Source organism: Chiloscyllium plagiosum, unplaced genomic scaffold, assembly GCF_037043375.1.
Source record: "Chiloscyllium plagiosum isolate Xiang-an unplaced genomic scaffold, Cpla_swu_hap1 HiC_scaffold_11, whole genome shotgun sequence".
Taxonomy (NCBI): Eukaryota; Metazoa; Chordata; class Chondrichthyes; order Orectolobiformes; family Hemiscylliidae; genus Chiloscyllium; species Chiloscyllium plagiosum.
In genome coordinates, this window is record NW_028270149.1 from 81,853,454 (window position 1) to 81,878,607 (window position 25,154).

Consider the following 25,154-nt stretch of genomic DNA (forward strand, 5'->3'; position numbering starts at 1 on the left):
TTAAAATATAATCCGTAACTATTAATCCAACCTGGGGCGGTGTTTTGTAGAGGAATAAAACGGCGTTAGTTTCTGGATCTGTAGATTGAGAGAGAGCAAAAATGGCCTTCAGTAGAGTGATATATGCTTCTTGTCAGATATGGGAGTTTAAAGAGAGTTCAAGGGTTACTGCGGATTATATCTGCAATAAATGCTCAGTTGTGAATCTCATCAGATCAAATGGATCGGTCGGACAGTCAGTTAGAAGCAATGAGGAATTTGCAACAGCAACAGTGTGTGATGGATGGCAGTTATAGGAAGGGAAAAAGTGAGGACTGCAAATGCTGGAGACGAGAGCTGAAAAATGTGGTGCTGGAAAAACACAGCAAGCCAGGCAGCATCTGAGGAGCAGGAGAATCGACGTTTCGGGCATAAGCCCTTCTTCAGGAATAGTTACAGGAAGGGGGAAGTCTCAGATACAGTCAGATGGGTTAACTCCAGGAAAGATAAGAGAGGTAGGCAACCTAGTGCAGGTGTGTTCTGTGGCTATATCCATTCAAACAAGTATGTGTTTTGGAAAATGTAGAGAGTGATGGATTCTCAGGGGAACGTAGCACGAATAGCCAAGTCTCTGGTATTGAGACTGGCTCTAATGCAATGAGGGATACGTCGGGTTCCAAGAGAGCAATTGTGTTAGGGGATTCTCTAGTCTGAGGTACAGATAGACATTTCTGTGGCCAGCAGTGAAAAATCAGAATGGTGTGTTGCTTCCCTGGTGCCAGGATCGAGGATGTCTCAGAGAAGGTGCTGAATGTTCTCGGCGGGGGGGCAGCAAGAGGTCATTGTCCACATTGGAACCAACAACATTTGGAAGGGAAAAGGTTGAGATTCTGAAGGGTGATTAGAGTCTTAGGGAGGAATTTAAAAAGGGGGTCCTCAAGAGTAGTAATATCTGGAATACTCCCGGTGCTACAAGCTAGTGAGGGCAGGAATAGGAGGATAGAGCAGATGAATGCATGGCTGAGGATCTGGTGTATGGGACAACGAATCACATTTCTGGACCATTGGAATCTCTTTTGGGGTAGAATTGACCTGTACGAGGAGGACAGATTGCACCTAAATTGGAAGAGGACTAATATACTGGCAGGGAGATTTGCTAGAGCTGCTCGGGAGGATTTAAACTAGTAAGGTGGGGGGGGGGGGGGAACCCAGGGAGATAGTGAGGAAAGAGATCAATTTGAGACTGGCACAGCTGAGAACAGAAGTGAGTCAAACAGTCAGGGCAGGCAGGGACAAGGTAGGACTAATAAATTAAACTGCATTTATTTCAATGCATGGGGCCTAACGGGGAAGGCAGATGAACTCAGGGCATAGTTAGGAACGTGGGACTGGGATATCATAGCAATTACAGAAACTTGGCTCAGAGGTGGGCAGGACTGGCAGCTTAATGTTCCAGGGTACAAATGCTACAGGAAGGGATGCAAGAGAGGAGGGGGAGTGGCATTTTTGATAAGGGATAGCATTACAGCTGTGCTGAGGAAGGATATTCCTGGAAATACATCCAGGGAAGTTATTTGGGTGAAACGGAGAAATAAGAAAAGGATGATCACCTTATTGGGATTGTATTATAGACCCCCTAATAGTCAGAGGAAAATTGAGAAACAAACTTGTAAGGAGATCTCAGCTATCTGTAAGAATAATAGGGTGATTATGGTAGATTTTAACTTCCAAACATAGACTGGGACTGCCATAGTGTTAAGGGTTTAGATGGAGAGGAATTTGTTAAGTGTGTAAGAGAAATTTTTCTGATTCAGTATGTGGATGCACCTACCAGAAAAAGTGCAAAACCTGACCTAATCTTGGGAAATAAGGCAGGGCAGGTGACTGAGGCCACTTTGTGGCCAGCCACCATAATTCCATTAGATTTAAAATAGTTGTGGAAAAGGATAGACCAGATCTAAAAATTGAAGTTCTAAATTGGAGAAAGGCCAATTTTGACAGTATTAGGCAAGAACTTTCAAAAGCTGATTGGGGGCAGATTTTTGCAGGTAAAAGGACAGCTGGAAAATGGGAAGCCTTCAGGAATGAGATAACGAGAATCCAGAGAAAGTATATTCCTGTCAGGGTGAAAGGGAAGGCTGGTAGGTATAGGGAATGCTGGATGACTAAAGAAATTGAGGGTTCGGTTAAGAAAAAGAAGGAAGCATATGTAAGGTCGAGTGAATCCTTAGAAGAGTATAAAGGCAGTAGGAGTATACTTAAGAGGGAAATCAAGAGGGCAAAAAGGGGATACGAGATAGCTTTGACAAATAGAATTAAGGAGAATCCAAAGGGTTTTTACAAATATATTAAAGACAAAAGGGTAACTAGGGAGAGAATAGGATCCCTCAAAAATCAACAAGGCGGTCTTTGTGTGGAGCCTCAGAAAATGGGGGAGATACTAAACAAGTATTTTGCATCAGGGTTTACTGTGGAAAAGGATATGGAAGATATACAATGTAGGGAAATAGATGGTGACATCTTGCAAAATGTCCAGATTACAAAGGAGGAAGTGTTGGATGTCTTGAAACGCATCAAAGTGGATAAATCCCCAGGACCTGATCAGGTGTACCCTAGAACTCTCACTGCTGGGCCCCTTGCTAAGATATTTGGATCATCGATAGTCACCTTCCGGTGAGGTGCCGGAAGACTTGAGGTTGGCACACATGGTGCCACTGTTTAAGAGGGTTGTAAGGACAAGCCAGTGAGCCTGATGTCGGTGGTGGGTAAGTTGTTGGAGGGAATCCTAACGGACATGAATTTGGAAAGGCAAGGACTGATTCGGGATAGTCAACATGGCTTTGTGCGTGCGGAATCATGTCTCAAAAACTTAAGTTTTTTGAAGTAACAAATTGGACTGATGAGGGCAGAGTAGTAGATGTGATCTACATGGACTTCAATAAGGCGTTCGACAAGGTTCCCCATGGGAGACTAGTTAGCAAGGTTAGATTTCACTGAATACAGGGAGAACTAGCCATTTGGATATAGAACTGGCTCAAAGATAGAAGACAGAGGGTGGTAATGGAGGGTTGCTTTTCAGGCTGGAGGCCTGTGACCAGTGGAGTGCCACAAGGATCGGTGCTGGGTCCTCACTTTTTGTCACTTATATAAATGATTTTGATGCGAGCATAAGAGGTACAGTTACCAAGTTTGCAGATGACACCAAAATTGGAGGTGCAATGGATAGTGAAGAAGGTTACCTCAGATTACAACAAGATCTTGACCAGATGGGCCAATGGGCTGAGAAGTGGCAGATGGAGTTTAATTCGGATAAATGCGAGGTGCCGCATTTTGGGAAAGCAAATCTTAGCAGGACTTATACACTTAATGGTAAGGTCCGAGGGAGTGTTGCTGAACAAAGAGACCTTGGAGTGCAGGTTCATAGCTCCTTGAAAGTGGAGTCGCAGGTAGATAGGATAGTGAAGGCGGCGTTTGGTATGCTTTCTTTTATTGGTCAGAGTGTAGAGTACAGGAGTTGGGAGGTCATGTTGTGGCTATACAGGACATTGGTTTGGTCACTGCTGGAATACTGCGTACAATTTTAGTCTCCTTCCTATCTGAAAGATGTTGTGAAACTTGAAAGGGTTCAGAAAGGATTTCCAAGGATGTTGTCAGGGTTGGAGGATTTGACCTATAGGGAGAAGCTAAACAGGTTGGGGCTGTTTTCCCTGGACCGTCGGATGTTGAGGGGCAATCTTAGAGGTTTACAAAATTATGAGGGGCATGGATAGGATAAATAGACAAAGTCTTTTCCCTGGGGTCGGAGAGTCCAGAACTAGAGGGCATAGGTTTAGTGTGAGAGGGGAAAGATATAAAACAGATCCAAGAGGCAACTTTTTCCACAGAGGGTGGTACGTGTATGGAATGAGCTGCCAGATGCAGTGGTGGAGGCTGGTACAATTGGAACATTTAAAAGGCATTTGGATGGGTATATGAACGGGAAGGGTTTGGAGGGATATGGGCCGGGTGCTGGCAGGTGGGACTAGATTGGGTTGGGATATTTGGTCGGCATGGACAGGTTGGACCAAAGGGTCTGTTCCATGCTGTCCACCTCTCTGAATCTATGTGCGAGGCCATGAATTTTAGGAAGTCAAAGGAATACACAATTAATCAGAAGTATGTCAAAATGTACTTTTGGCTATTATGAAGGCATATGGAATTCTTCAACTTATTAGTCAAGGTATAAACAGAGAGCAGTCAGGTTATGCTATAACTGTGTAAATCATTTGTTATGCCACAACTTGAGCAGTGCGTGCAGATCCAATCACCTCATTATAGTAAGGATGCAATTGTACTAGAGAGATTACAGCGGCAATTTAAAGGATGTTTCCATGACTGAAAAAAGCTAAGTGATGAGAAAAGATAGTTCTCGTTGAAAAGAGAATGTGAGGAGGCTTAGTAAAAGTGGATAGGAGAGGCCTTAGCAGAGTGGTCAATGATGAACAAGCACAGATTTAAAGTGATTGGTGGCAAGATTAGTAAGGTGAGGAACAGAAGCAATTTCACGCAGAGTGCACGACAGGTCTGGAACTCATTGTCTGAATGGGTGCTACAGGGAGAAACAAACAATACATTTAAGAAGTGTCTAGATGTGCACATATGTTGCCATGTGTAGGGTTATGGACCAAATCCTGGATTGTGGGACTTGGTTGGGTGGCTTTTTTCTTACTGCGAAATTTCTGGGGTTCATTCTAGAATAGTTCCATTTAAATAAATCAATGAATTCATTCAAAAAACAGTTCAATATATTGGAGATACCCTTTGTAGGAGCAAAGGTGAAAATGAAAGTTCGATTTCTACATAACCGGTGTGCTACAAGTAGCCTCAGTATCTCTAAACTCAGGAAAACTACTGAGGGACGGCACATTTTAGGATGTCAAGTTAAGAAGCACTAGACTCTGGTGTAACACTTTTCACGGTTGAACACCTCAAAGATAATCACCGTTAAGACTTAAGAAAAACTTTTTAAAAAAATCTGTATATTAGACAAAGATAACGTGCTGTTAACTGAATTCTTGTAACCATTCACCTTCAGTACACGGTTTCCTTCTTGGCCTTAATCTTCTGGTCTCTTAATTATTGGAGACCAAACATACAAGTGAAAATGCACAATAGTACCCTGTGGAAGTCTCATCATACTGACATACATGGGAATTGCCAGAAAGTTTAAATTTGGAATGGGCATTTCCCCTGCTCCCTGGTTCTCTACAAATATCTCTGACTCTGTGCCAGAGTTCGAAATTTTGGACAGTTCCACAGAACTTACTTGGGTAGTTACCTATTAAACATTTGTCAGATTAACATCTATGGAACTCCACATAATTTAGCCATCCACCTGATCACCCTCTCCTTCTCAGCTACCTCACCCAATGACAAACATTCAGATTAAAACTTTAAACCAACCATACTGCAGCTTATGCTGAGGAACACGTGTACTTGTGTTCTGACTCTACCCATCTCTACTCCAACAGATTTTCCTGAGGGATGTTGCATTGCACATTACTCTGACAGCAGGTTGGAAGCCTCAGAAGATATGCATAGAATTGTCAAGTCGAGAGAATTGTGCAACTTGGTGGCAATTTCAATATTATTGCCCTGTTTGGATGATCAGGGCTATTGTAAATAAGACATTGGATACCACAATTTGTGGCTGCACCAATGGCCACAGGTTTCAATGTTTACAGAAAGCCACTAAATACATTTGTTCTGTATATTTTACACACCTAAGTGGGATCACAACATTTTTACATTCTGAAATTCTGAGAAATAAAACAACTATTAAATAATTTGGGAAATTCTCATCTTTGAATGAGGATTGTAACAGTTTTGAAATTGACTAAAATTAAGATTAACTTTTACATTCAGAACAATCAGGAAAATAATCCACAAGATGGAAAACTCAGCACTTCCGACTTATTTCTGCCTGACGGACGACTACTATTCTTCACCTCATCAGTGAGTTCTCTTCCAGAGTTTGATCTTGGTCTTTGCGGTCCTATTATCTCAGTTTCAGGAATGCCAGATGTTGATTCTCCAGCACCTTTCCCATTTTCCTGTAAGTTAGATTTTAAAAGCTCAGTTAAACAAAACATGAGTAACCTGGTAAATTGAATCTTAAAACAAATATCAGCCATTTTATCAGTTTGGGTTATTATGATTTGCTCTTACTTAATGAACACTAAATAATTTAGAAGGTCTGAGAGGTGATTGTGTCAATGCTCTCTAATGCACAAGATCCAATTTCTCATTTGTTCGAGTATGAACTGGAGCTCTGCCAATTCCTTCATTTTTGAAGGGAAGATTCTGCACATTTCCCAAAACAGAATTTAGATGTTACAAGCACAAAATCAAATGATTGTATTCAATGTCCCACCACTGCTAAAAATATAAGATTAAATCTTAAGGAAGTTTATTCTGCCAAAGAGATCATCATTGATCTAACCTTTGAACTTCAGTAATAGTCTGCTGAATCCACACTGTACTTCTTCCAAGGCCAAGATTTCATAAGGTGCAGTATTCTGAATTCTACTCAGGCCTCCAGACGTGGCCCAACCAGGGCTTTGTACAGTGGAATAAAACCACATCCACAGACTTCTCCCTGTCAACTGCTTCAATTACTTCCTAAAGAAATCAATTGGATTCATCACGCAAAGCTTTTTACAAAATCACATTTACTTTCTCCAATCTGCTCAGGTTTTTTTTTTAAGAGCTATCTCTCTTTATCCTTCATTACAGATTTTAATGACTTCTCCCTAAGTCTTGTTAGACAATAGGAAGTCCATGATTCCTGGTAACCCTATCACTCTTCTCTATAATCATCAGTACAAAACTCAAGCTGGTTATTTTGATTTCTTTTTCAACATGTCTTCAATCAGTAGCAACAAGGTCTGTGGAATCGGAAAGAAACTATGAAACAATGTTTAAGTGTCAAAGCCTGAAACCCTTACAATGGTGGTAGAATCCTCTGTAGTCAATTACAACACTGAAGTTATTTCTTATCCTGTAGAGTTGACAATTAACTTTCTAAATCTAGAAGAGAAACTGCTCTGCTTCACCATTACTGCCTGCCTCTTCTGAAAATAAAATTATCAGAAATGCTGCAGTTTTGGAATTTACATATTCTTTCCACTCAAATTCTGCATCATAATCTCACTCTCAAACTTCAAACAAAACTGATTTTTGCCTAAAGTAGAAAGGACATTCAATATGACAAGCTATCTTCCTTCTGAAATTGGAAAAGTTAAGAACCTTGTGTTAGATCCCAATGGCTTTCACCTATTTAATAGATTACAAAGATTAATATTTCATTGACAAATCAGAAATAACAGTTAACCATTTCAGACTCCAATCATTCATAATTCTTTGCCCTGAATGGTGTTGAGCTTTTTGAGTGTTGCTTGAATCATTCAAGCAAGTGGAAAATGCTCCGTTATACCGACTGGTGTCTTGAGAAATCATAAACAACCATCGGGGACAGAGAAAGTGAGTTGCCTGCCACAGAATTCATAGCCTTTGACCTCTTTTTGCAGCCCGAGTGGTTACATGACTGATCAAGTTCATTTTCAGCTCAATAGTAACCTTCAGAATGTTGATAGCGGGAGATTCAATGATAGTAGAACCATTGAATGTCAAAGGGCAGTGATTAGATTCCCTGTTGTTGGAGATGGTATTTGAGTGGCACCATGAAGCAGCTGAAGATAATTGGACACTATCTTGAGCAACTCCAATAGTGATTACCTGTGACTGAGATGATTGACCCCCAAGTAATCACAGCCATCTTCCTTTGTGCTTGGTACAACTCCAATCAATGGAGAACTTACTTTCTGATCACCAGTGACACCACTTTTGATGCAAAGTATATGCGCAGTTGCAACTCTTAAATAATCCCATTCCAGGGCTCCTGATGAACCCCTCTGATGATTGGTTAGCAATCATTTGAGCAAGTTGTTAAAACCCACAACTCCCTAACAACACTTCAGAATAAAAAGCCAATGTTTGAGTATATGACCCAGAGTTACAATAGATTGTCTCTAAGGTGTTCATGCTACAAAACAATGAAACTGACATGAGAGGACTTTATGAATTTGATATTACTAAGATAGAAAACTCCTGTCCTGCATCTGCAAGACTTAGAAAACAGTCTGGACATGGCAAATAAACTCAATTTTCTGGTTAAGATTACAAGTATTTAGAAGTATCACCACCTCCCTGAACTGGCTTCAAATAAATATACATTGACAGAGTTTGTGTTGGGAGAAGGATTAAACCAGGTTTCTACCAACTAACATTGTTGGGAGAAATACTGTTCTGTAAGTAAGTTAGCTTGCTGAGCTTGAACGTTTGCTTTCAGACATTTTGTCACCATGCTAGGTAACATCAGTGAGAATCTCTGGTGAGGTGCCGGGGGTACGTCTCGCACAGCCACATCCTAGGACAGGCGAAACAAATACATGCATGGGAATTCTTAGAGACTTGGCTTTCTATTCAGAACCCTATCTACCTTCCTTTGGAAAAAAGAACTGGAAATGACATCATCCAACTTAAGAAACCAAGACCTATAAAGAGAGGCGGGGCATACCACCAGCACTTCACCAGAGACCCCCTCTGATAATGTTACCTAGTATGGTGACGAAATGTCTGAAAACAAACCTTCAAGCTCAGTGAGCTAACTTGAGCTAAAAAAATTCTCAAAAATACTGCTCTGATTAAGATTATGATTAAGAGCTGAAACATACAGGGTCTCTTCCAAGAGATGAACATAATTTTTCTTTCCCCCTTTCTAAGCAGGGTTCAAATATACAGGGGTGTTGGGCAAATCTGCTCAAGAAATGTTACAAGTAGCCCAAAACAAATTCAAAGACAAGGTGAAAAATCAGGAAAGGTGGGCTAGCCTTCCACTAACATCAGTCAACATTACGGTTCCTTCAAGGTCCAGGCCCGAGTAACAGTAGATTGTTTAGGGCTGGAAAGCATGCAGGGTTTGATTGGTGGAGTAGTAAGTGTGGGAAACTGAATCTGTAAGGAGCTGCTCCTCCAACCACAGATTCTGTCTCTCCAGCTCTTCTGATCAGAGACAGAATCCATGATTGGAGCACAAAGTCTAAAATACTGGCACTTCAAAAACAGACTTCATTTATTAAATAGCTTGGCACTTCAAAAGCAGATTTCATTTATTAAATAGTTCCAGCAAATGAATATGATTATTTTCTACATACCTGTGCAGTAACAACTTTGTCTCCACTGGTTGCACTTGCAAGATCTAATGAGTGCTGCAGTTCTTTAGCTAGATTCTCTACAGCAGTATTGGGACTCACTAATCCACTGGATGCAACATAATCTGCGGGAACTGCATAGAAACAAAATACCAATTCTCAACTGAAAGTTTTCATTCAAACTGACAAAATGTTTGGAGCAGAGCGTAATAATTATGCACCTGTAAATAAATTCAACCCCTCTTTGAATTTATGTTATCCAAAATATTACAATTAAGGATAACTTTTTAGCAAGATTTACAAACAAGCAAATTTATGGAGAGATGCAAAATAAGGACAGAAGAACACAAAGGCGGCAACATTTTGGATTTTAACTTGATCAACAGTTGTTTGTCAGGGATCCAAAATTTTATGCAATGTCTAATATGGAGTCTAGCCTTAGACAAATTAATTATCTAACCGTACATGGTATATGAATGCGATGCATTCAAAGCATTCATAAGGTATTTTGAACACAGTTGAGATATTCAAGATTGTTAATGGAAGTCAAAACATCAATGAGCATGCACTCTGTATCAACCTTTCAAGGTAGAAATAAACAAGAGTTAATAATTCCTGACTCCAATCTTTCATTGTTCCATGAAGATTTGCATTGTGATATTCCACAAGTAACAATGTGAAATACACATCTTCAAAAGAACTTGGAACCAATTTATTTTAAGAACATATTTTTTGTCATAACATAGAACATAGAACATAGAAGAATACAGCGCAGTACAGGCCCTTTGGCCCTCGATGTTGCGCCGATCCAAGCCCACCTAACCTATACTAACCCACTATCCTCCATATACCTATCCAATGCCCGCTTAAATGCCCATAAAGAGGGAGAGTCCACCACTGCTGCTGGCAGGGCATTCCATGAACTTACGACTCGCTGAGTGAAGAACCTACCCCTAACTTCAGTCCTATATCTACCCCCCCTTAATTTAAAGCTATGCCCCCTTGTAATACCCGACTCCATACGCGGGAAAAGGTTCACACTGTCAACCCTATCTAACCCCCTAATCATCTTGTACACCTCAATCAAGTCACCCCTAAACCTTCTTTTCTCTAATGAAAACAGCCCCAAGTGTCTCAGTCTATCCTCATACGATCTTCCTTCCATACCAGGCAACATCCTGGTAAACCTCCTCTGCACCCGTTCCAGTGCCTCCACATCCTTCCTATAGTATGGCGACCAAAACTGCACACAATATTCCAGATGCGGCCGCACCAGAGTTTTATACAACTGCATCATGACCTCAGGACTCCGGAACTCAATTCCTCTACCAATAAAAGCCAGTACGCCATATGCCTTCCTCACCGCACTATTTACCTGGGTGGCAACTTTCAGAGATCTGTGTACATGGACACCAAGATCCCTCTGCTCATCCACACTACCAAGTATCCGACCATTAGCCCAGTACCCCATCTTTTTGTTATTCTTCCCAAAGTGAATCACCTCACATTTAGCTACATTGAATTCCATTTGCCACCTTTCTGCCCAGCTCTGCAGCTTCTCTATATCCTTGCAGCTTCTCTATATCCTTGCAGCTTCTCTATATCCTGCCCAATCTGTTGATTTTACATCCACCTTGTTATCTGTGCCTTTCCAATTCAACTGATGATAAATTGTCAGAATCAGGCATTAAGTAAAATTACCAGGCCTATCCCTTAAGTGAAGGCATTGACCAGCCTATATTTGGTGAGCTCATGTCTAGCTGACATCTGCTTAAATTTAGGATTCCTGCCCAAAACATAAATTAATGCACTCTCTCAATTTTACTTAATCAGCTTTTAATTGGTAGAGGAAGAAATATAAAGTTTGGCTACAAACGGGCCTAACTATACATCTGTTGCTTGAAAACTGCTACGTAGAGGCAGCAGTCAAAGCTTTTCAACTTGCAGTCATTAGGACTAAGATGCAAGAAGCAGACGTGACAAACAAGACATGAATGCATATAACATGAGGGTCCTGATTGGTTGAGCCATCACTGGCACGGTGGTATACTGACAGCATCCTCGATTCAAAGTACAGAAGAGGCTCTTTGGCCCTTCAAGCTACACTAAATCTACACTACTCTCTCTTTCCAGTACTCGGCCCATAGCCTTGAACGTTATGATACTTTAAGCACTCGTCCAATTACTTTTGAAACATTGACAGGCTACCTCCAGGCATTGCATTCCAGACTCCCATCAACCTCAGTGAAAACACCTTTACTGCCTCTAAACCTCTAGACTTTCATCTTGAAAGTATGCCCTCTTGTTACTTACCTTTCAAACAAAGAGGAACAGCTGCTTTCTGTATCTTTATCATCCAATGCACCTCTACCAGGTGCACCTGCAACCATCTCTGTTCCAAAGAAAACAACTCAAGCTTATCCAGCCTCTCCATCACTGAAGTACTCAATTCCAGGAAACATCCTGGTGAATTTCCCTGCAACCTATCCAGTGCAATCACATCCTTCTTTTAGTCAGGAGACTAGAACTGCACACAGCATTCCAGCTGTGCCCTAACCAAAGTCCTGCCTTGCTCCAATGTAACCTTCCTGATCTTATAATCTATGCCACAACTGATAAAGACAAGCATTCTGTAGCCTGAACTACCGAATTAATCTGCCTTGCGACCTTCAGGATTCTGCAGACAAGCAACCCAGGATTCTTCTAAGCTTTCTAGTGTCCTGCCATTGATACAGTCACCACCTGCATTGCTCCTTCTAAGAGCATCACCTCAAGTTAAATTCCACCTGCCACTGATTTGTCCATTTGACCAACTTGTCTGTAGCCTCCTGAAATCTAAGACCTCCTTCCACATAGTCAATCACCCAGCCTATCTTTGTGTCATCTGTAAACTCATCATACAACACTCCCACCACTCTCATCTACATCATATGTATCTCATGAAAAATAAGGGATCCAGCACCAATCCCTTTGATACGCCACTGGATGCTCAACTCCAGACAGACAACAGCCTTCTCCCACCACTCTGTCGCCTACTACTAAAGTAATTTTGGATCCAACTTGCCATTTGTTACACCCATTTGGTAACCAAACAAATAATCTAGTTTCAATAACAAAGTGTTGGAAAAACTCAGCAGATCTGGCAGAACCTGTGGAGAGAAATCAGAATTAATGTTTTGGGTCAAATACCCCTTGTTAAATGATTACAGCCCGGAAAAGGTTGATAAATGTAGGAAGGGGGTGGGGGGGGAGAGGGAGAGCGAGGAGGGAGGGGGGGCACAGCAGTTGAGCAGACAAATTATCTAGTTTACTTCTGAGATGAGGTTTGATAAGTCTTCAAATGATTCCAATCATGGTTGTTGAATGTTTTTCACATGGAGGCTGGTAGCGTATTTCAATTTTTCTCTCTCAGTGAGCAAATTTCAGAAACATAGGCTTTAACAAAATAAAAATTATGAACCGATAACTAAATAATTAATAAAATGATTACCAAAAGCTAACTAATTGGTTTGTCCTTGCAGTTACGAAGCACAGCTGGAAAAAGTCTCAAGGCCCCAGATTCACAATTAGAAAAAAGGCATGGGGATAGCAGCACAGCCAAGGTGTTGGGAAAACACAAGATCCACGTTTGCTAAACCTCTGACAGTTCACCAGACATGTAGTGGAAACCAGACAAAAGGGTAGGTCAGGAAAGAGTTGCCTTGGGGGTTGATATTTTCTCTTCGCCCAGCTTGCTTCAGAGGAAGATGGTTCAGAAGGGAAGAAAAGGACGCAACGCCGGTTCTCACTCAGTCACCCTTGTCACTTTGAATCCTCCATCCCTGAAAGTGACACATTCCTGCTCCACGTCTCCCTCTCTCACAAACACCTCACCCCCACTCCAGCACCATCCCTTACATGCTCCCAACATACATACCTGTTCCTCACTTTCTTTCGTACACTGACCCACCCTCCCTCGTCCCAACACACACATCCTCCAATCCTCTATCTTTCCCCAACACACATTGTCCCTCCCTCCCTCCCTCCCTCATCACCATCCCAACTAATGTGCCCATTCCTCCTTCAAATCACCAACTCCCACACAAGCCTAGCTCTCCCTCTCTCATGCTCTCCACCTTTGCCACCTCACACACATACAAATCCCCTCCCAACACACTCACCTTGCTGACATCCCATTTACAGCAGTCTCTCCCTCACACTAGTCCAGCAGACTGACCAGCACCTGATGCACAGGCCTCAGACTGAATGCTTGTATAAGTCCTTGCTCTTCCCACTAGAGGCCATTTCTTTCCTTTGATTTTAGTTGATATGTAAACCTAACAGCAGCAAACATGCAGGAACTGTTTGGTTGGAGACGTAAATCCTGACAAAACTTCCAATTAAACTTCACATATTTGGAACAATGGTCTGTGAAGGGCCCGCTTCGCAGCCACATCATGACACGTGGGTAGCCTGGCCGCACTGCTCAATGGCCTTGCACTACCTGACTGTCCCTTGCTCCCTTCCTGGTCTTTGCCCCACTCCCTGGGCTCTCAGTCTCAGACTCTTCAGAAAACCATCCTCAACAAGGCCACAGATAGAGATGGTGACATTATTGGCATGAAATGCAGTAACATCGACCCCGCACGCACATATGCATTTTAGCTGAGGGATGTCTGTCACCAAGTCCATTTTTACATTTGCAAGTGGCCATTTTAATTATCTTTACATTCAGGCCAATTACTCAGTTTTAGTATGCAGCAAGGTTTGTTTGGTGCTCATAGATACGCAACTGCTTTGAGAGCGCTAACCAAAGTCACAGTAATTGCAAAGGCCAGATTATGTACAGGAATAAGAAACATTTTTAAAGCAAATTTGAGTAAAATCCTATGCTAACTTTTCTAAACAAACTCCATTGAAATTAGAAGCAAAGGGATGTTTAATGAGCTAACTCCATAAACATAAGATAGTTCTGCTGTCTAAAGTTCCAAACCAATACAGACTTCAGCTTTGCAAAGTGCTCAAGTCTGCTTTTCTGTTGTTAGGGAGAAAACCATCTGCAAAATTAATTCAAGTGTGACAAACAAAGCTTTGGGAACGTTAATGTAACTTCAGAACTCCAGACATATTTAACCGGCATTAATGTCTGAGACGGTGATTGAAAAATATCCAATATAGCTAAATTATACTGACTGATCTTTTCGGAATACAGTCAATTACGATATTATGCTTTCATTTTACAAAAAACAAATGTCACCAATCAAGCACTTGGAGCATGGGAATTACAAGGTGAAATCAGCATTGTAATGATGCATACATGATAAATATATGAATTTGAGAACGGGACAGACTGAGAAACTTCAGATTATAATTAAATATTGGCAGAGAATATTGCTATTAGAAAGTATGAACTTACTTAAACTTGCTGGACACACATTTTGGCTCAGATCTTCCAATGTGGAGATAGACATTGTAAAAGCATGAACTAGATTGTGTGTTGGGAACATGTAGAAATTCCAATGCACCTGACTGTGTGAATTCCCCAGTAAAGGTAAAAATCCAATGGACACTGGTGTCTGGAGCCCTCTGAAAAAAATTCCCCAACTCTTGAGTTAAAGTTGGAGATCTTAAAAGATTCTGACTGAGCAGAATAGCTACCTAGGTATAGTTACCTAGGAAAAGTTAGAGAAATTGAAAACCAACTACTAGGTAACTATTCAACTCACTGCACACTGACCGCCCAGACACCAGACCAGATCCAACAAACCCTTCCAATACCCAGTGACTTGCTGGATGGGAACCTCCCAGCATGACCCAACTGTGATGAGTCTACCCACACCGAGATCTGAACCACTCCTGACAAGAACACACCATCCGCAAATGCCCCACAGACTAATACACCAAGTACTGACCCACTTACCTATTGCACCAACGCCTTTATCCCCCACCACCACAAAACCTTCACCCACTCAGTACGTACCCTCTTCCCTCCACCCCACCTTGGCATCCTGTTTCTTAGTGTACTTAAAACATTTAAGATCTCTCAGTAGCTATGTAAGTGGTTACAGGACTATCAAATGTTGGAATACTGCAGGATTGCTGTGAAAAGGGGGTGTGCCTTCAACATTGATTCACTGCACTGCTGGTTTCATGGAATCCTGGATTATGCTGGACAGGTGCAAATGAGAAGGTTCCTGATTAGATTCCCTACTTTGCGGAAACAGGCCCTTCGGCCCAACCAGTCCACACTGACCCTACAAACAGCAACGCACCCAGACCCTTTTCCCTCTGACTAACGCACCTAACACTATGGGCAATTTAATATGGCCAATTCACCTCACCTGCACATCTTTGGATTGTGGGAGGAAACCGGAGCACCTGGAGGAAACCCATGCAGACACAGGGAGAAAGTGCAAACTCCACACAGGCAGTCGCCTGAGGCTGGAATCGAACATGGGACCCTGATGCTGTGAGGCAGCAGTGTAACCACTGAGCCACTATGCTGCCCTTCTGGCACAGAAATTCACAGAGAGATCTCCCTGAAAGGCAAGTGTCCATTTCTTTCCTCTGATCAGGATCGGAAATAGGTTTGTGATTGGAAGATCTGGTATTACATGCAACTCAATACTAGCTACTTCAAAAATTGCACTCTTCGAGAAGATAATTTAAACATTCATGTCGAGAGGATTAAGAATGCAAGGATAATAAAAATAGAAGACTATTTGTTCTGATAACACAAACCCTGCAGCAACATCAGCATCATTTGCATCTCACAATGCAGTTGGAAAAATATGGAAGCATACATGTAACCTCAGTCCTTCAGCAAATACAAGATGGGTGTTACTTGGATATGCTGTGTGAAATTTTCCAAAATTCTCTCCCAGAAGAACACAGGAGTTTACATTACAACACAACAAAACATCCAAGTATAAGCTCATGAATAACAATCTGGATGTCTCAGCCAAAATTAGAACAATCAACTATAAAAGTGATTTGAATTAATTGGCTGGATTATTTTCTGCATTATTATTTTGGCAGTTTTTACTAACATTGACATTTTTCTGAGAACATCTTCAATTTTTGGAAATCACAGATTCAATTGTCAACTTACAAAAGGCAACAGCTGTTCCACTAACCTTCTAGACCTAAAGAACCATGCACATCCAAGGCAGTTTCACTTTTCTTCTTTCGAGGAGGAGGAGCAGGCCGTGCAGGTGGTGGAGGCCTCGGAGGAGGGACACTTGAAGCTGGTGGAGGTGGGCGCATTGGTGTGGGTTTCTTTGTGCTAGCTACTATGTCGGGTTCTACATTCATCTGCTGCGGTAATTCCGAAGGCTGCAGCTCCTCAGAGGACATAACATCATGGAGAGGGAAACAATCTGCAGAAACGTGTTCCAAGATGTCTGCTTTCTTGATCTCTTTGACGTCCTCAGCTTTATCCACTTCTTGTTGCGATGACATAAAAGACTCTTCACTGCACTTATCCAAACACAAACTACTCTCAAACTCTGATGGTGTTTCATTCCCATCACTCAATGACACTGCTGTGACAGTTTCTGAAAATGGCAGAGTATCTGACAGGTTTGTCTGCTCAGTCTGTACATTTGAACTGCTTTGCTCTGTTAAGTCCTTTGGCTTTTTACACAATGGCTGATCAATGGTTAATAGCCCAGATATGTTGCTGAGCAGATCAGCTTCAGCTGATGCACAAACTACAACCTGGTCTTTTTTAAAAATGTTTTCCTCTTCACTAGTGTCTGAAGGTTCAGCTGTTAGCTGACTCTTCGGTGGGTATTCTTCTTCTGGCTCCTCCAGGACCTGAGAACAAAAACAAGGCATAATCAGCTGCCAGGTCAGAAGAACGTTCAGCAGCAAAAACTGGTCTCTGCTCCTGAAATAATGTCAATTATTTGTGTTTTGTTGATTAATAATGACTTAAGCATTATGAATACTGAACTTGACAAGCCAATGATGATTAAAATGTCACCCTTCACTTCGGAACATAAGATATAGGATCAGGGTAAATTGAGTCTGCTCAGCTATTCAACTAGATCATGGCTGATTTTATATCACACCACCTTTTCCCACACTATCCCCATACCCCTCAATATCTTTAATTTCTAGAAATCAATTATCTGTCTTAGATATACTAAATGGCTAATCTTTCTCAGTCCTCTCATGTAGGAAACTCCAAAGAGTTACCACCCTCAGTGAAGAAATTCCTCCTCCACATATATTCCATCTGCCGTGCTCTTGTCTACCCACTAAGCATGTCGAGAGCCCCTGGAAGCCTCCTTGCACCTGCCTCTCAATCCACATTTCCACCTAGTTTTGTGTCATCAGAAAACTTGGGAGTATTACATTTAGTCCCCAAACCCAAATCAGTACCATGGATAGTGTATACTTTAAGGTAAAATTGGGAATTTATAAGCACCCCAACTTAGAGTTTGGCCAATGTAGTCTGGTTAACATGGGATGAAACTTAAAGAGAAACCTCGTGAAATCAAGTGATAGCTTTCACACGTCTGCTGTCAGCCACAGAAAGGAGTCAACTTCTTTGACACAAGAAAGAGATAAAAAATTCAGATTCTGCTATGGAGAAACAAGCAGCTAATGTCTGGAGAAGGATGCATGCTAAAGTTGTTTTCTGTCTGAAAAGGGAACAGTACCAATAGGCGCTTTGGGGATTTAAGGAGTTGCCGAAGTGGACCTTGCTGGTAGCATCAGACAAGGAAGAGACAGGATTATTGTAACTACTTTCAACGGAATGCTGAAGTTCTGAGCTATTAAGTTATGAAGCAATTAGCCTGTAGTAGAGCTGGGAATAACTTAGGATTTGTTCCTCTAATGGCATGTCTGCCAGAACTGCAGTGCATAGTTAAATGAGTTGCAAGACCTCTCCCCAGTATGTTAAATAGTTAAAAGCAAAATGAAAACACGTTATTTTTATCTTTTAAAAAGCTTCACACCCACACAAAGCCATGAGGGAATCCTCGTTTTCTAAATGATGCCACTTCTGGGTACTAGTATGACAGAGGATCGTCCATTATAGATCATGACAAAGATAAAAAAACTTAGCAAAAACAAAAAAATCAGCCAGCAACACTCAAAGCTAATAACTCCTCAGAAGAAGTCTTGCAGCGCAAATGGTAAGTCCATCAGTGTGGTAAAGTATTTATGGACTTAGCTTAAAAGTTCAAAAACATATTAGGTTGAACTCAGAAGTAAAAGAAAATCAGAAAACTACTATAGTGGCTTACAAGCACAAAAACAAACCTCATCTTTATTTTCATTACTGTGATCAAATGGCAAGTCTTGAACAAATTTCTGTGTTCCATTGTCCATTTTATTCTATTGGGAAAACAGATCAAAAAATAAATCTATCATTCTACCTCGGCCTCTATGAGAATCCAAAATTAATAGGAGTTCAACAATGCCTGATGAGCAAATTGTGGTTTAATACACAATAAATGACAGACACACCAAAGCTGGTATCTTACAAACTGGCTCAGCAGTACACTCAGATTTAGATGGTCACACTCAGTTACACAGTCTTTCAAACTCCACCTTCTTCTTAAAAAATGTTAGTTTTGATTCTTCTAGAATGTAGCCTAATCCTCAGCTGATAGCAACACACAATGTGCCAGAGTCTCAGAGGCATGGTCTTCTTACCTGGTGCATATCTGCAGCACCTATGCACACATGACTGGATGGGGACCACCCATCAATATCATTTTCCAATAACAGAAATAATTGCAATCACCTCTTAACTTAAAGATCTGGACTCGGCCTTCCTTAGTCTGGACAGGTTTGCATCACTGGACTCAAACTGCTAATGCTCAGCATTGACTCAAGTCTCCACATAATCTAGAAACAATCCAGAATACTCCTCTTGCAAAATCTCAGTTCCTCACACCTCAACTGGCACTCCTGAAACTCTCAAAAATTTTAAGACATTTAAATCATTAACTAAAATCTACACATTGTAAAGGTAAATGAGAAAGTTTTCCCACATTAAAGTTTCTTTGTGAATTAAAGATACGCAAAGGAACATCCCAATAATGTCCCTATTTACCTTTTCTTTCATCTAACGATTTGGAAAGCAAATCTGATCAGCCACGATCCCAGTAGCTCAAAATAGTAATTTATTTATTCTGTTCATTTTCTCCCCCTTGCAGACATAACTCTGAAAATCTAACTTAATTCTTCAATATCTAAAGAACTGCCTCAGCTATGCTGAGCTATATCCACTATTCTAGTTGGTTCTGAGAGAATGCTTTGCAATTATACTATTGCCAACACTTCATCTAGTCCTTTGGTGTTCCAACTAATGTCAATAGTATAACACTTTTTTAATTCTCTCGTGGGACATGCGTGTCAATGGTCGGCCAGCATTTATTGCCCACCCCAGTCGCCCTTGAGAACAAAATGATCAGCTATCTTCTTGAACTGCTGCAGTCCATGTGCTATAGGCAGATCTACAATTCCATTGGATAGGGGAGTTCTAGGATGTTGACCCAGCAACATTGAAAGAATGGCAATATATTTCCAAGTCAGGATGGAAAGTGCTTGGAGGGAAGTGTGCAAGTGGTGGTACTCCCATCTATTTGCTGCACTGTCCTCCTAGATTTGTGGTCTTGGATTTGTAAGGTGTTGTCCAAGGATCTTGGGTGAATTTCTGCAGTGCATCTTGGACATAGTACACACCTACTACTATTGAGCATCGGTGGTGGAGTGTGTGGATGCTTGAATGTTATTGGAGCTGCACTCACCCAGGCAAGTGGGGAATTATTCCATCAAATTCCTGACTTGTACATCGTAGATGGTGGTCAGACTTTGGGGAGTCAGGAAGTGGGATACCTGCTGCTGTGTTCCTAGCCTCTGACCATGGGGAATTTAGTCATTGTAACACCACCGAGTGTCAGATTGGTGGTTAGATTAAGAGAAAATGATGACTGCAGATGCTGGGGATCAGAGTCGAGAGTGTGGTGCTGGAAAAGCACAGCCAGTCATACAGCATCTGAGGAGCAGGAGAATCGATGTTTTGGGCATAAGCCCTTCATCAGGTGGTTAGATAGTCTCTTACTGGAGATGGTCATTAAGTGATGCAAATATTATTTGCCATTTGCCAGCCTAAACCTGGATACTCTCTCCATCTTGCTGCATTTGAACATTGTGCAAGCATCAGCAAACATCCCCACCTCTGACCTTGTGATAGAGGGAAGGTCATTGACGAAGCAGCTAATGATGGCTGGGACGAGGACACTGCTCTGATGAACACCTGCAAAGATGGAGTAGAGATGCCTGACCTCCAACAATCACAACCACCGTGCTATGTGCCAGATGCCCTTTTTTTAATTCATTCATTCACTGGATGAGGGCATCGCTGGCCGTCAAGCATTTACTGCCCTAGTGCATTGAGTATCAGAGTTGGGGCATTATGTTGCAACTGCACAAGACATTCGTCAGGTCACTTTTGGAATACTGTATTCAATTCTGGTCTCCCTGCTATAGGAAAGATGCTGTTAAATTTGAAAGGATTTAGAAAAGATTTACAAGACATTGCCAGGGTTTGAGCTATTGGGAGTGGCTGAATAAACTAGAGCTATTTTCCCTGGAGTATTGGAGGCTGAGGGGGGACCTCAGAGGTTTATAAAATCATGAGGGCCATGGATAAGGTGAAGGGCCAAGGTCTTTTGCCCAGGGTAGTCAAAACCAGAGGGCACAGGTTTAACGTGAGAGGAGAAAGACAAAAAGGATCTAAGGGGCAACTTTTCATGCAGAGGGTGGCGTGTGTATGGAATGAGCTGCCTTGGGAAGTGGAGGAGGCAGGTACAAATACAACATTTAAAAGGCATCTGGATGGGTATATGAATAGGAAGGGTTATGGGGGATATGGACTAAATGCTAGCAAATGGGACGAAATCAATTTAGGATACCTAGTCAGCACAGACGAGTTACACCAAAGAGTCTGTTTCCATCTGTACAACTATGACTCTGACTTGATGATACCTCATTTTTAGGTATACCTGGTGATGCTCCTGGCATGCCCTCCTGCACTTTCCATTGAGCCAGGCTTGATCATGTTGGAGTGGAGGATATGCAGGTCACAAAGTTGCAGACTGTGGTGTATGAATGTCCTGCTGGTGATGGCCTACGGTGCCTCACAGATGTCCAGTCCTGAGTTGCTGGATCTGAGGTCTGTCCAATTTAGTATGGTGATAGTGCCATACACAATACATGGAAAGATATTCTCAATGTGAAGATGAGACTTCATCTCCATAAGGACTGTGCAGTGGTCACACTTACCAAAACAGTCAAGGACAGATGCATCTGCAGCAAGCAGACTGGCGAGGATTAGATTAACTATAATTTTCACTCTTGCTGGTCCCTTCACCATCTGCTGCAGACCCAGTTGAGGAGCTATGCTCTTTTGAACCTGACCAGCTCAATCAGTCGTCTTACTGTTGAACCACTCTTGGAGGAGTGTATTTTGTGCCCTTGCCAACCTCAGTCCTTCATCCAATTGTTGCTCAACATGGAGTAATGAATCATCAGCTGAGAGATAAATTTGTAAAAATGTGTCAGTATATGCCCTATCATACAATATATTTGTGGCATGGTGACTCAGTGGTTAGCACTGCTGGCTCTCACCGCCAGGGACCCAGGTTCAATTCCTGCCTCAGGCAACTGTCTGTGAGGAGTTTGCACATTCTCCCTATGTCCCCTGGGTTTCCTCCAGGTGCTACGGTTTCCTCTCACAACACAAAGGTATGCAGGTCAAGTGAATTGGCCATGCTAAATTGCCCATCGTGTTTGGTGCATTAATCAGGGGTAAACATAGGGTAGGGGAATGGGTCTGGGTGGGTTACTCTTGGAGGGTCGGTGTGAACTTATTGGGCCAAATGGCCTATTTCCATACTGTAGGGAATCTAATTTTTGTATCACTTTTATCTTGCATGACTTTATTTTTAGTGACCCGGACACCTTCTGTCTTCTCCCTAAAGCAAGAACCCTTTCTTTTCCTTCTGTTTATATATGTGATCATAACAAAGAGATTAAATTGTGGTTTATGGTCAATAAATACATATCCAGCATGATGCTTGTAATACTATTTATCAAAACTCTGCAATTATTTGGTTAAACATTAATTATATATTTTTAGACGTTTTCCAGTCACAAAACATTTTAAAAACATTTCAAAAACATTTTAAAATGAGGGAAATGGTAATGCTGATATATTGTCAGGTTAAATACAGATTCAAACAAATCCTAGCTGCTTAACAGTAGCAAAACTTAATTACTACTGCCTTCCTTAATAGCTACCCCGACAACCCCAAGGTTTCTTAGCTTTTAACCATGTGAAATACAACACATTAGTGTACCTAAATTGAACATGGCGTGAAATGATTCTGCTTTACACTAAAATTTCAGCAGAGAGACTCTGAGAATTCGCAATGAACTTTGCTTTCAAACCAGTTCAGGTACTAACTGCAGATTTGCACCACAATTCAACATTGGTGATAAGTGAAATTACTTGACATTATAACAAGTTATGATTTACCATCATTTGAAACAAAAGCTCTCCTTTTGGAGCAGAATATATTTAAATGAGCCAATTTACACAACCATTCAGCTTGAAGTCAAAGACCATACTGTGAAAAGTTATAGCACTTACTGCTGAATCTATTCTTGGATTTCTCAATGCTCGTCATAGCCAATTTTCACTTCATAAAGTTGTGCTCAGAACTATGACACCTGAGACAGATTCATTGCTTTTAAAATAACAAATATTTGCATAGAAAGACGTGTAAAGCTATGAGGAATCTGTCGAAAGTGGGCTTAAATAGCTAGATATTTTAAACTGCTAGTCTAGAACCATTCTAATGGCTTGAACATTAACAGCGCAATCATAACTTTTTGCAGGGCAGATGAAATGCCAAGTTTTCTCCTATAGTAAAGTCCATCACCATTAATTTTGTGTTCATTTCAACACATGCATTTTACTTTCTTCTTTTAAAAATGAACTATTCATAATAAATATTTCCACGAAAGCCACAGTTTGACAAATAAAATTTCTTGAATAAAGCAATCTCAAATAATTAATTTCATAGTTTCATCTTATAAATTGAAAACTAGCTTAAGGAATTAGGAGCCAGTCATCTATGATCTTTTTATTTTTATCTAAAACACAAGATTTAGATCGCTACAGCTTCAGTAATACCTAGCACTGCTAGGTTTGTCACTTCAGAGCATCCAGCATCACATTGTAAAAACATTCCACAACACAAACAGTAAGTTTGAAATTACAAAGCAAAGCTAAAGAAATCTTCAAGTGCCTCAGAGAATGAACTGCTGTTTTGAATGCAAGATTTATGTTGGCAGATGTGATAGTTAGTTTGCAGCAACAACATAAAAATGCAATAATGATTTTGGTAGTAGTTGAAGGATGAAAGTTGGTCAGGGCATCTATAAAACTATTGACTGTTTTAACAATGTAATAGGATCTTTAACATGAACAGGAAGACAGTACAATCAAACAGCCTACATCAAGGATTGTACTAACAACAATGCAGGACACGCTTCCTATTGCATTGAACTGTTACCCACAATTACATGCTCAGCTCCCACTCTATAGCATGAACAGGCTCCTACTAAATAAGCCACTACTTCAATAGAAGTACACTAAGAATCCAAGACTGGGTTTCCTGTAGATCATCATCTTCATTACCAAGTTGACATGTCCAAATTATAACTGCCATTGTAACACCACAAATCTCTCCACAGTTCAACAACAGCAACTGTACTTAGAACTAAAGTTCAATTAGACTGGAATGCGGAACCACAGATTAACTCAATGAGTAAAGATGTACTTTTTCCTTCACTCCTAAACTCCTTAAATTGTGTAACAGAGGCAGGTACTGAATGCTAATCTTCCCATCATGATCCTCCCATCATATTTTGCTGATGTACAATACCCACCTTAGCAGAGGTAATGACCTTTTTGGGTGACCTAGAATGGAGGAAAAAGAAGAGAGAGATGTTATTCTGTTAGGCTATCAAGAGACATTTTAAGACTAGCTATAGTATTAATGGTAGCAATGGCTAGCACATATTACTTTGACTCTACAAAACAGAAAGAATACTTCTGTATTAGAAATATTTCTAACGTTACACAGACATGTACATTGGAAGAGCTACAGCAGTAGGAATCACATCAAACAAAACTGGAACTTGAAATTGATGCGAATGGTTTGCAAATAACATTAATTTCACAAATTGCAAAGCAACTGAATCATTGAAAGCTTACAAATGAGAACTCTCAAAATGATTTCAGGATTAGCTAAGTAAGGACACACACGAATGCATAGATTCAAATTGTGCTTCAGTTCGGATCCAGTTAAGAAGGTATGCAAGTCACATGTTGTCAGCTGACAGGTCATCAGTGATTCCTTACAACAGATATTTTTGTCAAAAGTCTTCACAAAGAAAGTGATATACTTCAGAAACCTAACATGAGGAGAAAGTGTTTGTGCTTTATGAAGACTATCGTTTCTATCATTGTGCTCAAGTCAGTTATTTTAAAAAAAAATTCCATTTTGCCATGACTGTTGTTCTGAAAAAGTTATTCTTAGGATTTAGTGTTCGCCAAACCCTGATAGTAAGCCTGAACTTGTAGTTTTCCACTTTGTACGAAGTCTTTTTTCTTGGAATTAATTTCAAAATGTTGTTGATCCGTACAGATAAAGAGACTAAACATACTATTAGCTTAACAATATGTTTTTTAACTTCATACTCAGCTTTGTTCCTCACTAACCCCAAGAACTCCCTCATTCTTCTGATATTCTGCATGTGATTCACTTCTGGAGGGCACTCAAAAGAATGCCATCGTCCTCTGGTAACTATTTAATTTGCCTTGATTCGAATTCTAAGAAATAAGACTTG

At 40.9% G+C, this 25,154-nt stretch overlaps 1 protein-coding gene across 3 annotated transcripts in view; it reads right to left on the reverse strand.

Moving 5' to 3' along the window:
* The window catches only part of wdr44 (WD repeat domain 44), a 61,956-nt gene that overhangs the window by 31,809 nt on the left and 4,993 nt on the right, over nt 1–25,154 (reverse strand). Inside the window, exons 2-6 of one of the 3 annotated variants that reach the window (XM_043704365.2) lie at nt 24,192–24,222; nt 18,486–18,560; nt 16,346–17,027; nt 9,234–9,364; nt 5,967–6,071 (exon numbers count right to left, since the gene is read on the reverse strand). In XM_043704365.2, coding sequence (XP_043560300.2) covers nt 5,967–6,071; nt 9,234–9,364; nt 16,346–17,027; nt 18,486–18,560; nt 24,192–24,222 — 1,024 coding nt within the window. Of the gene's footprint in view, nt 1–5,966; nt 6,072–9,233; nt 9,365–16,345; nt 17,028–18,485; nt 18,561–21,518; nt 21,558–24,191; nt 24,223–25,154 lie in introns of those variants that run through there. The other 2 variants (XM_043704368.2, XM_043704367.2) reach the window with 2 other exon arrangements.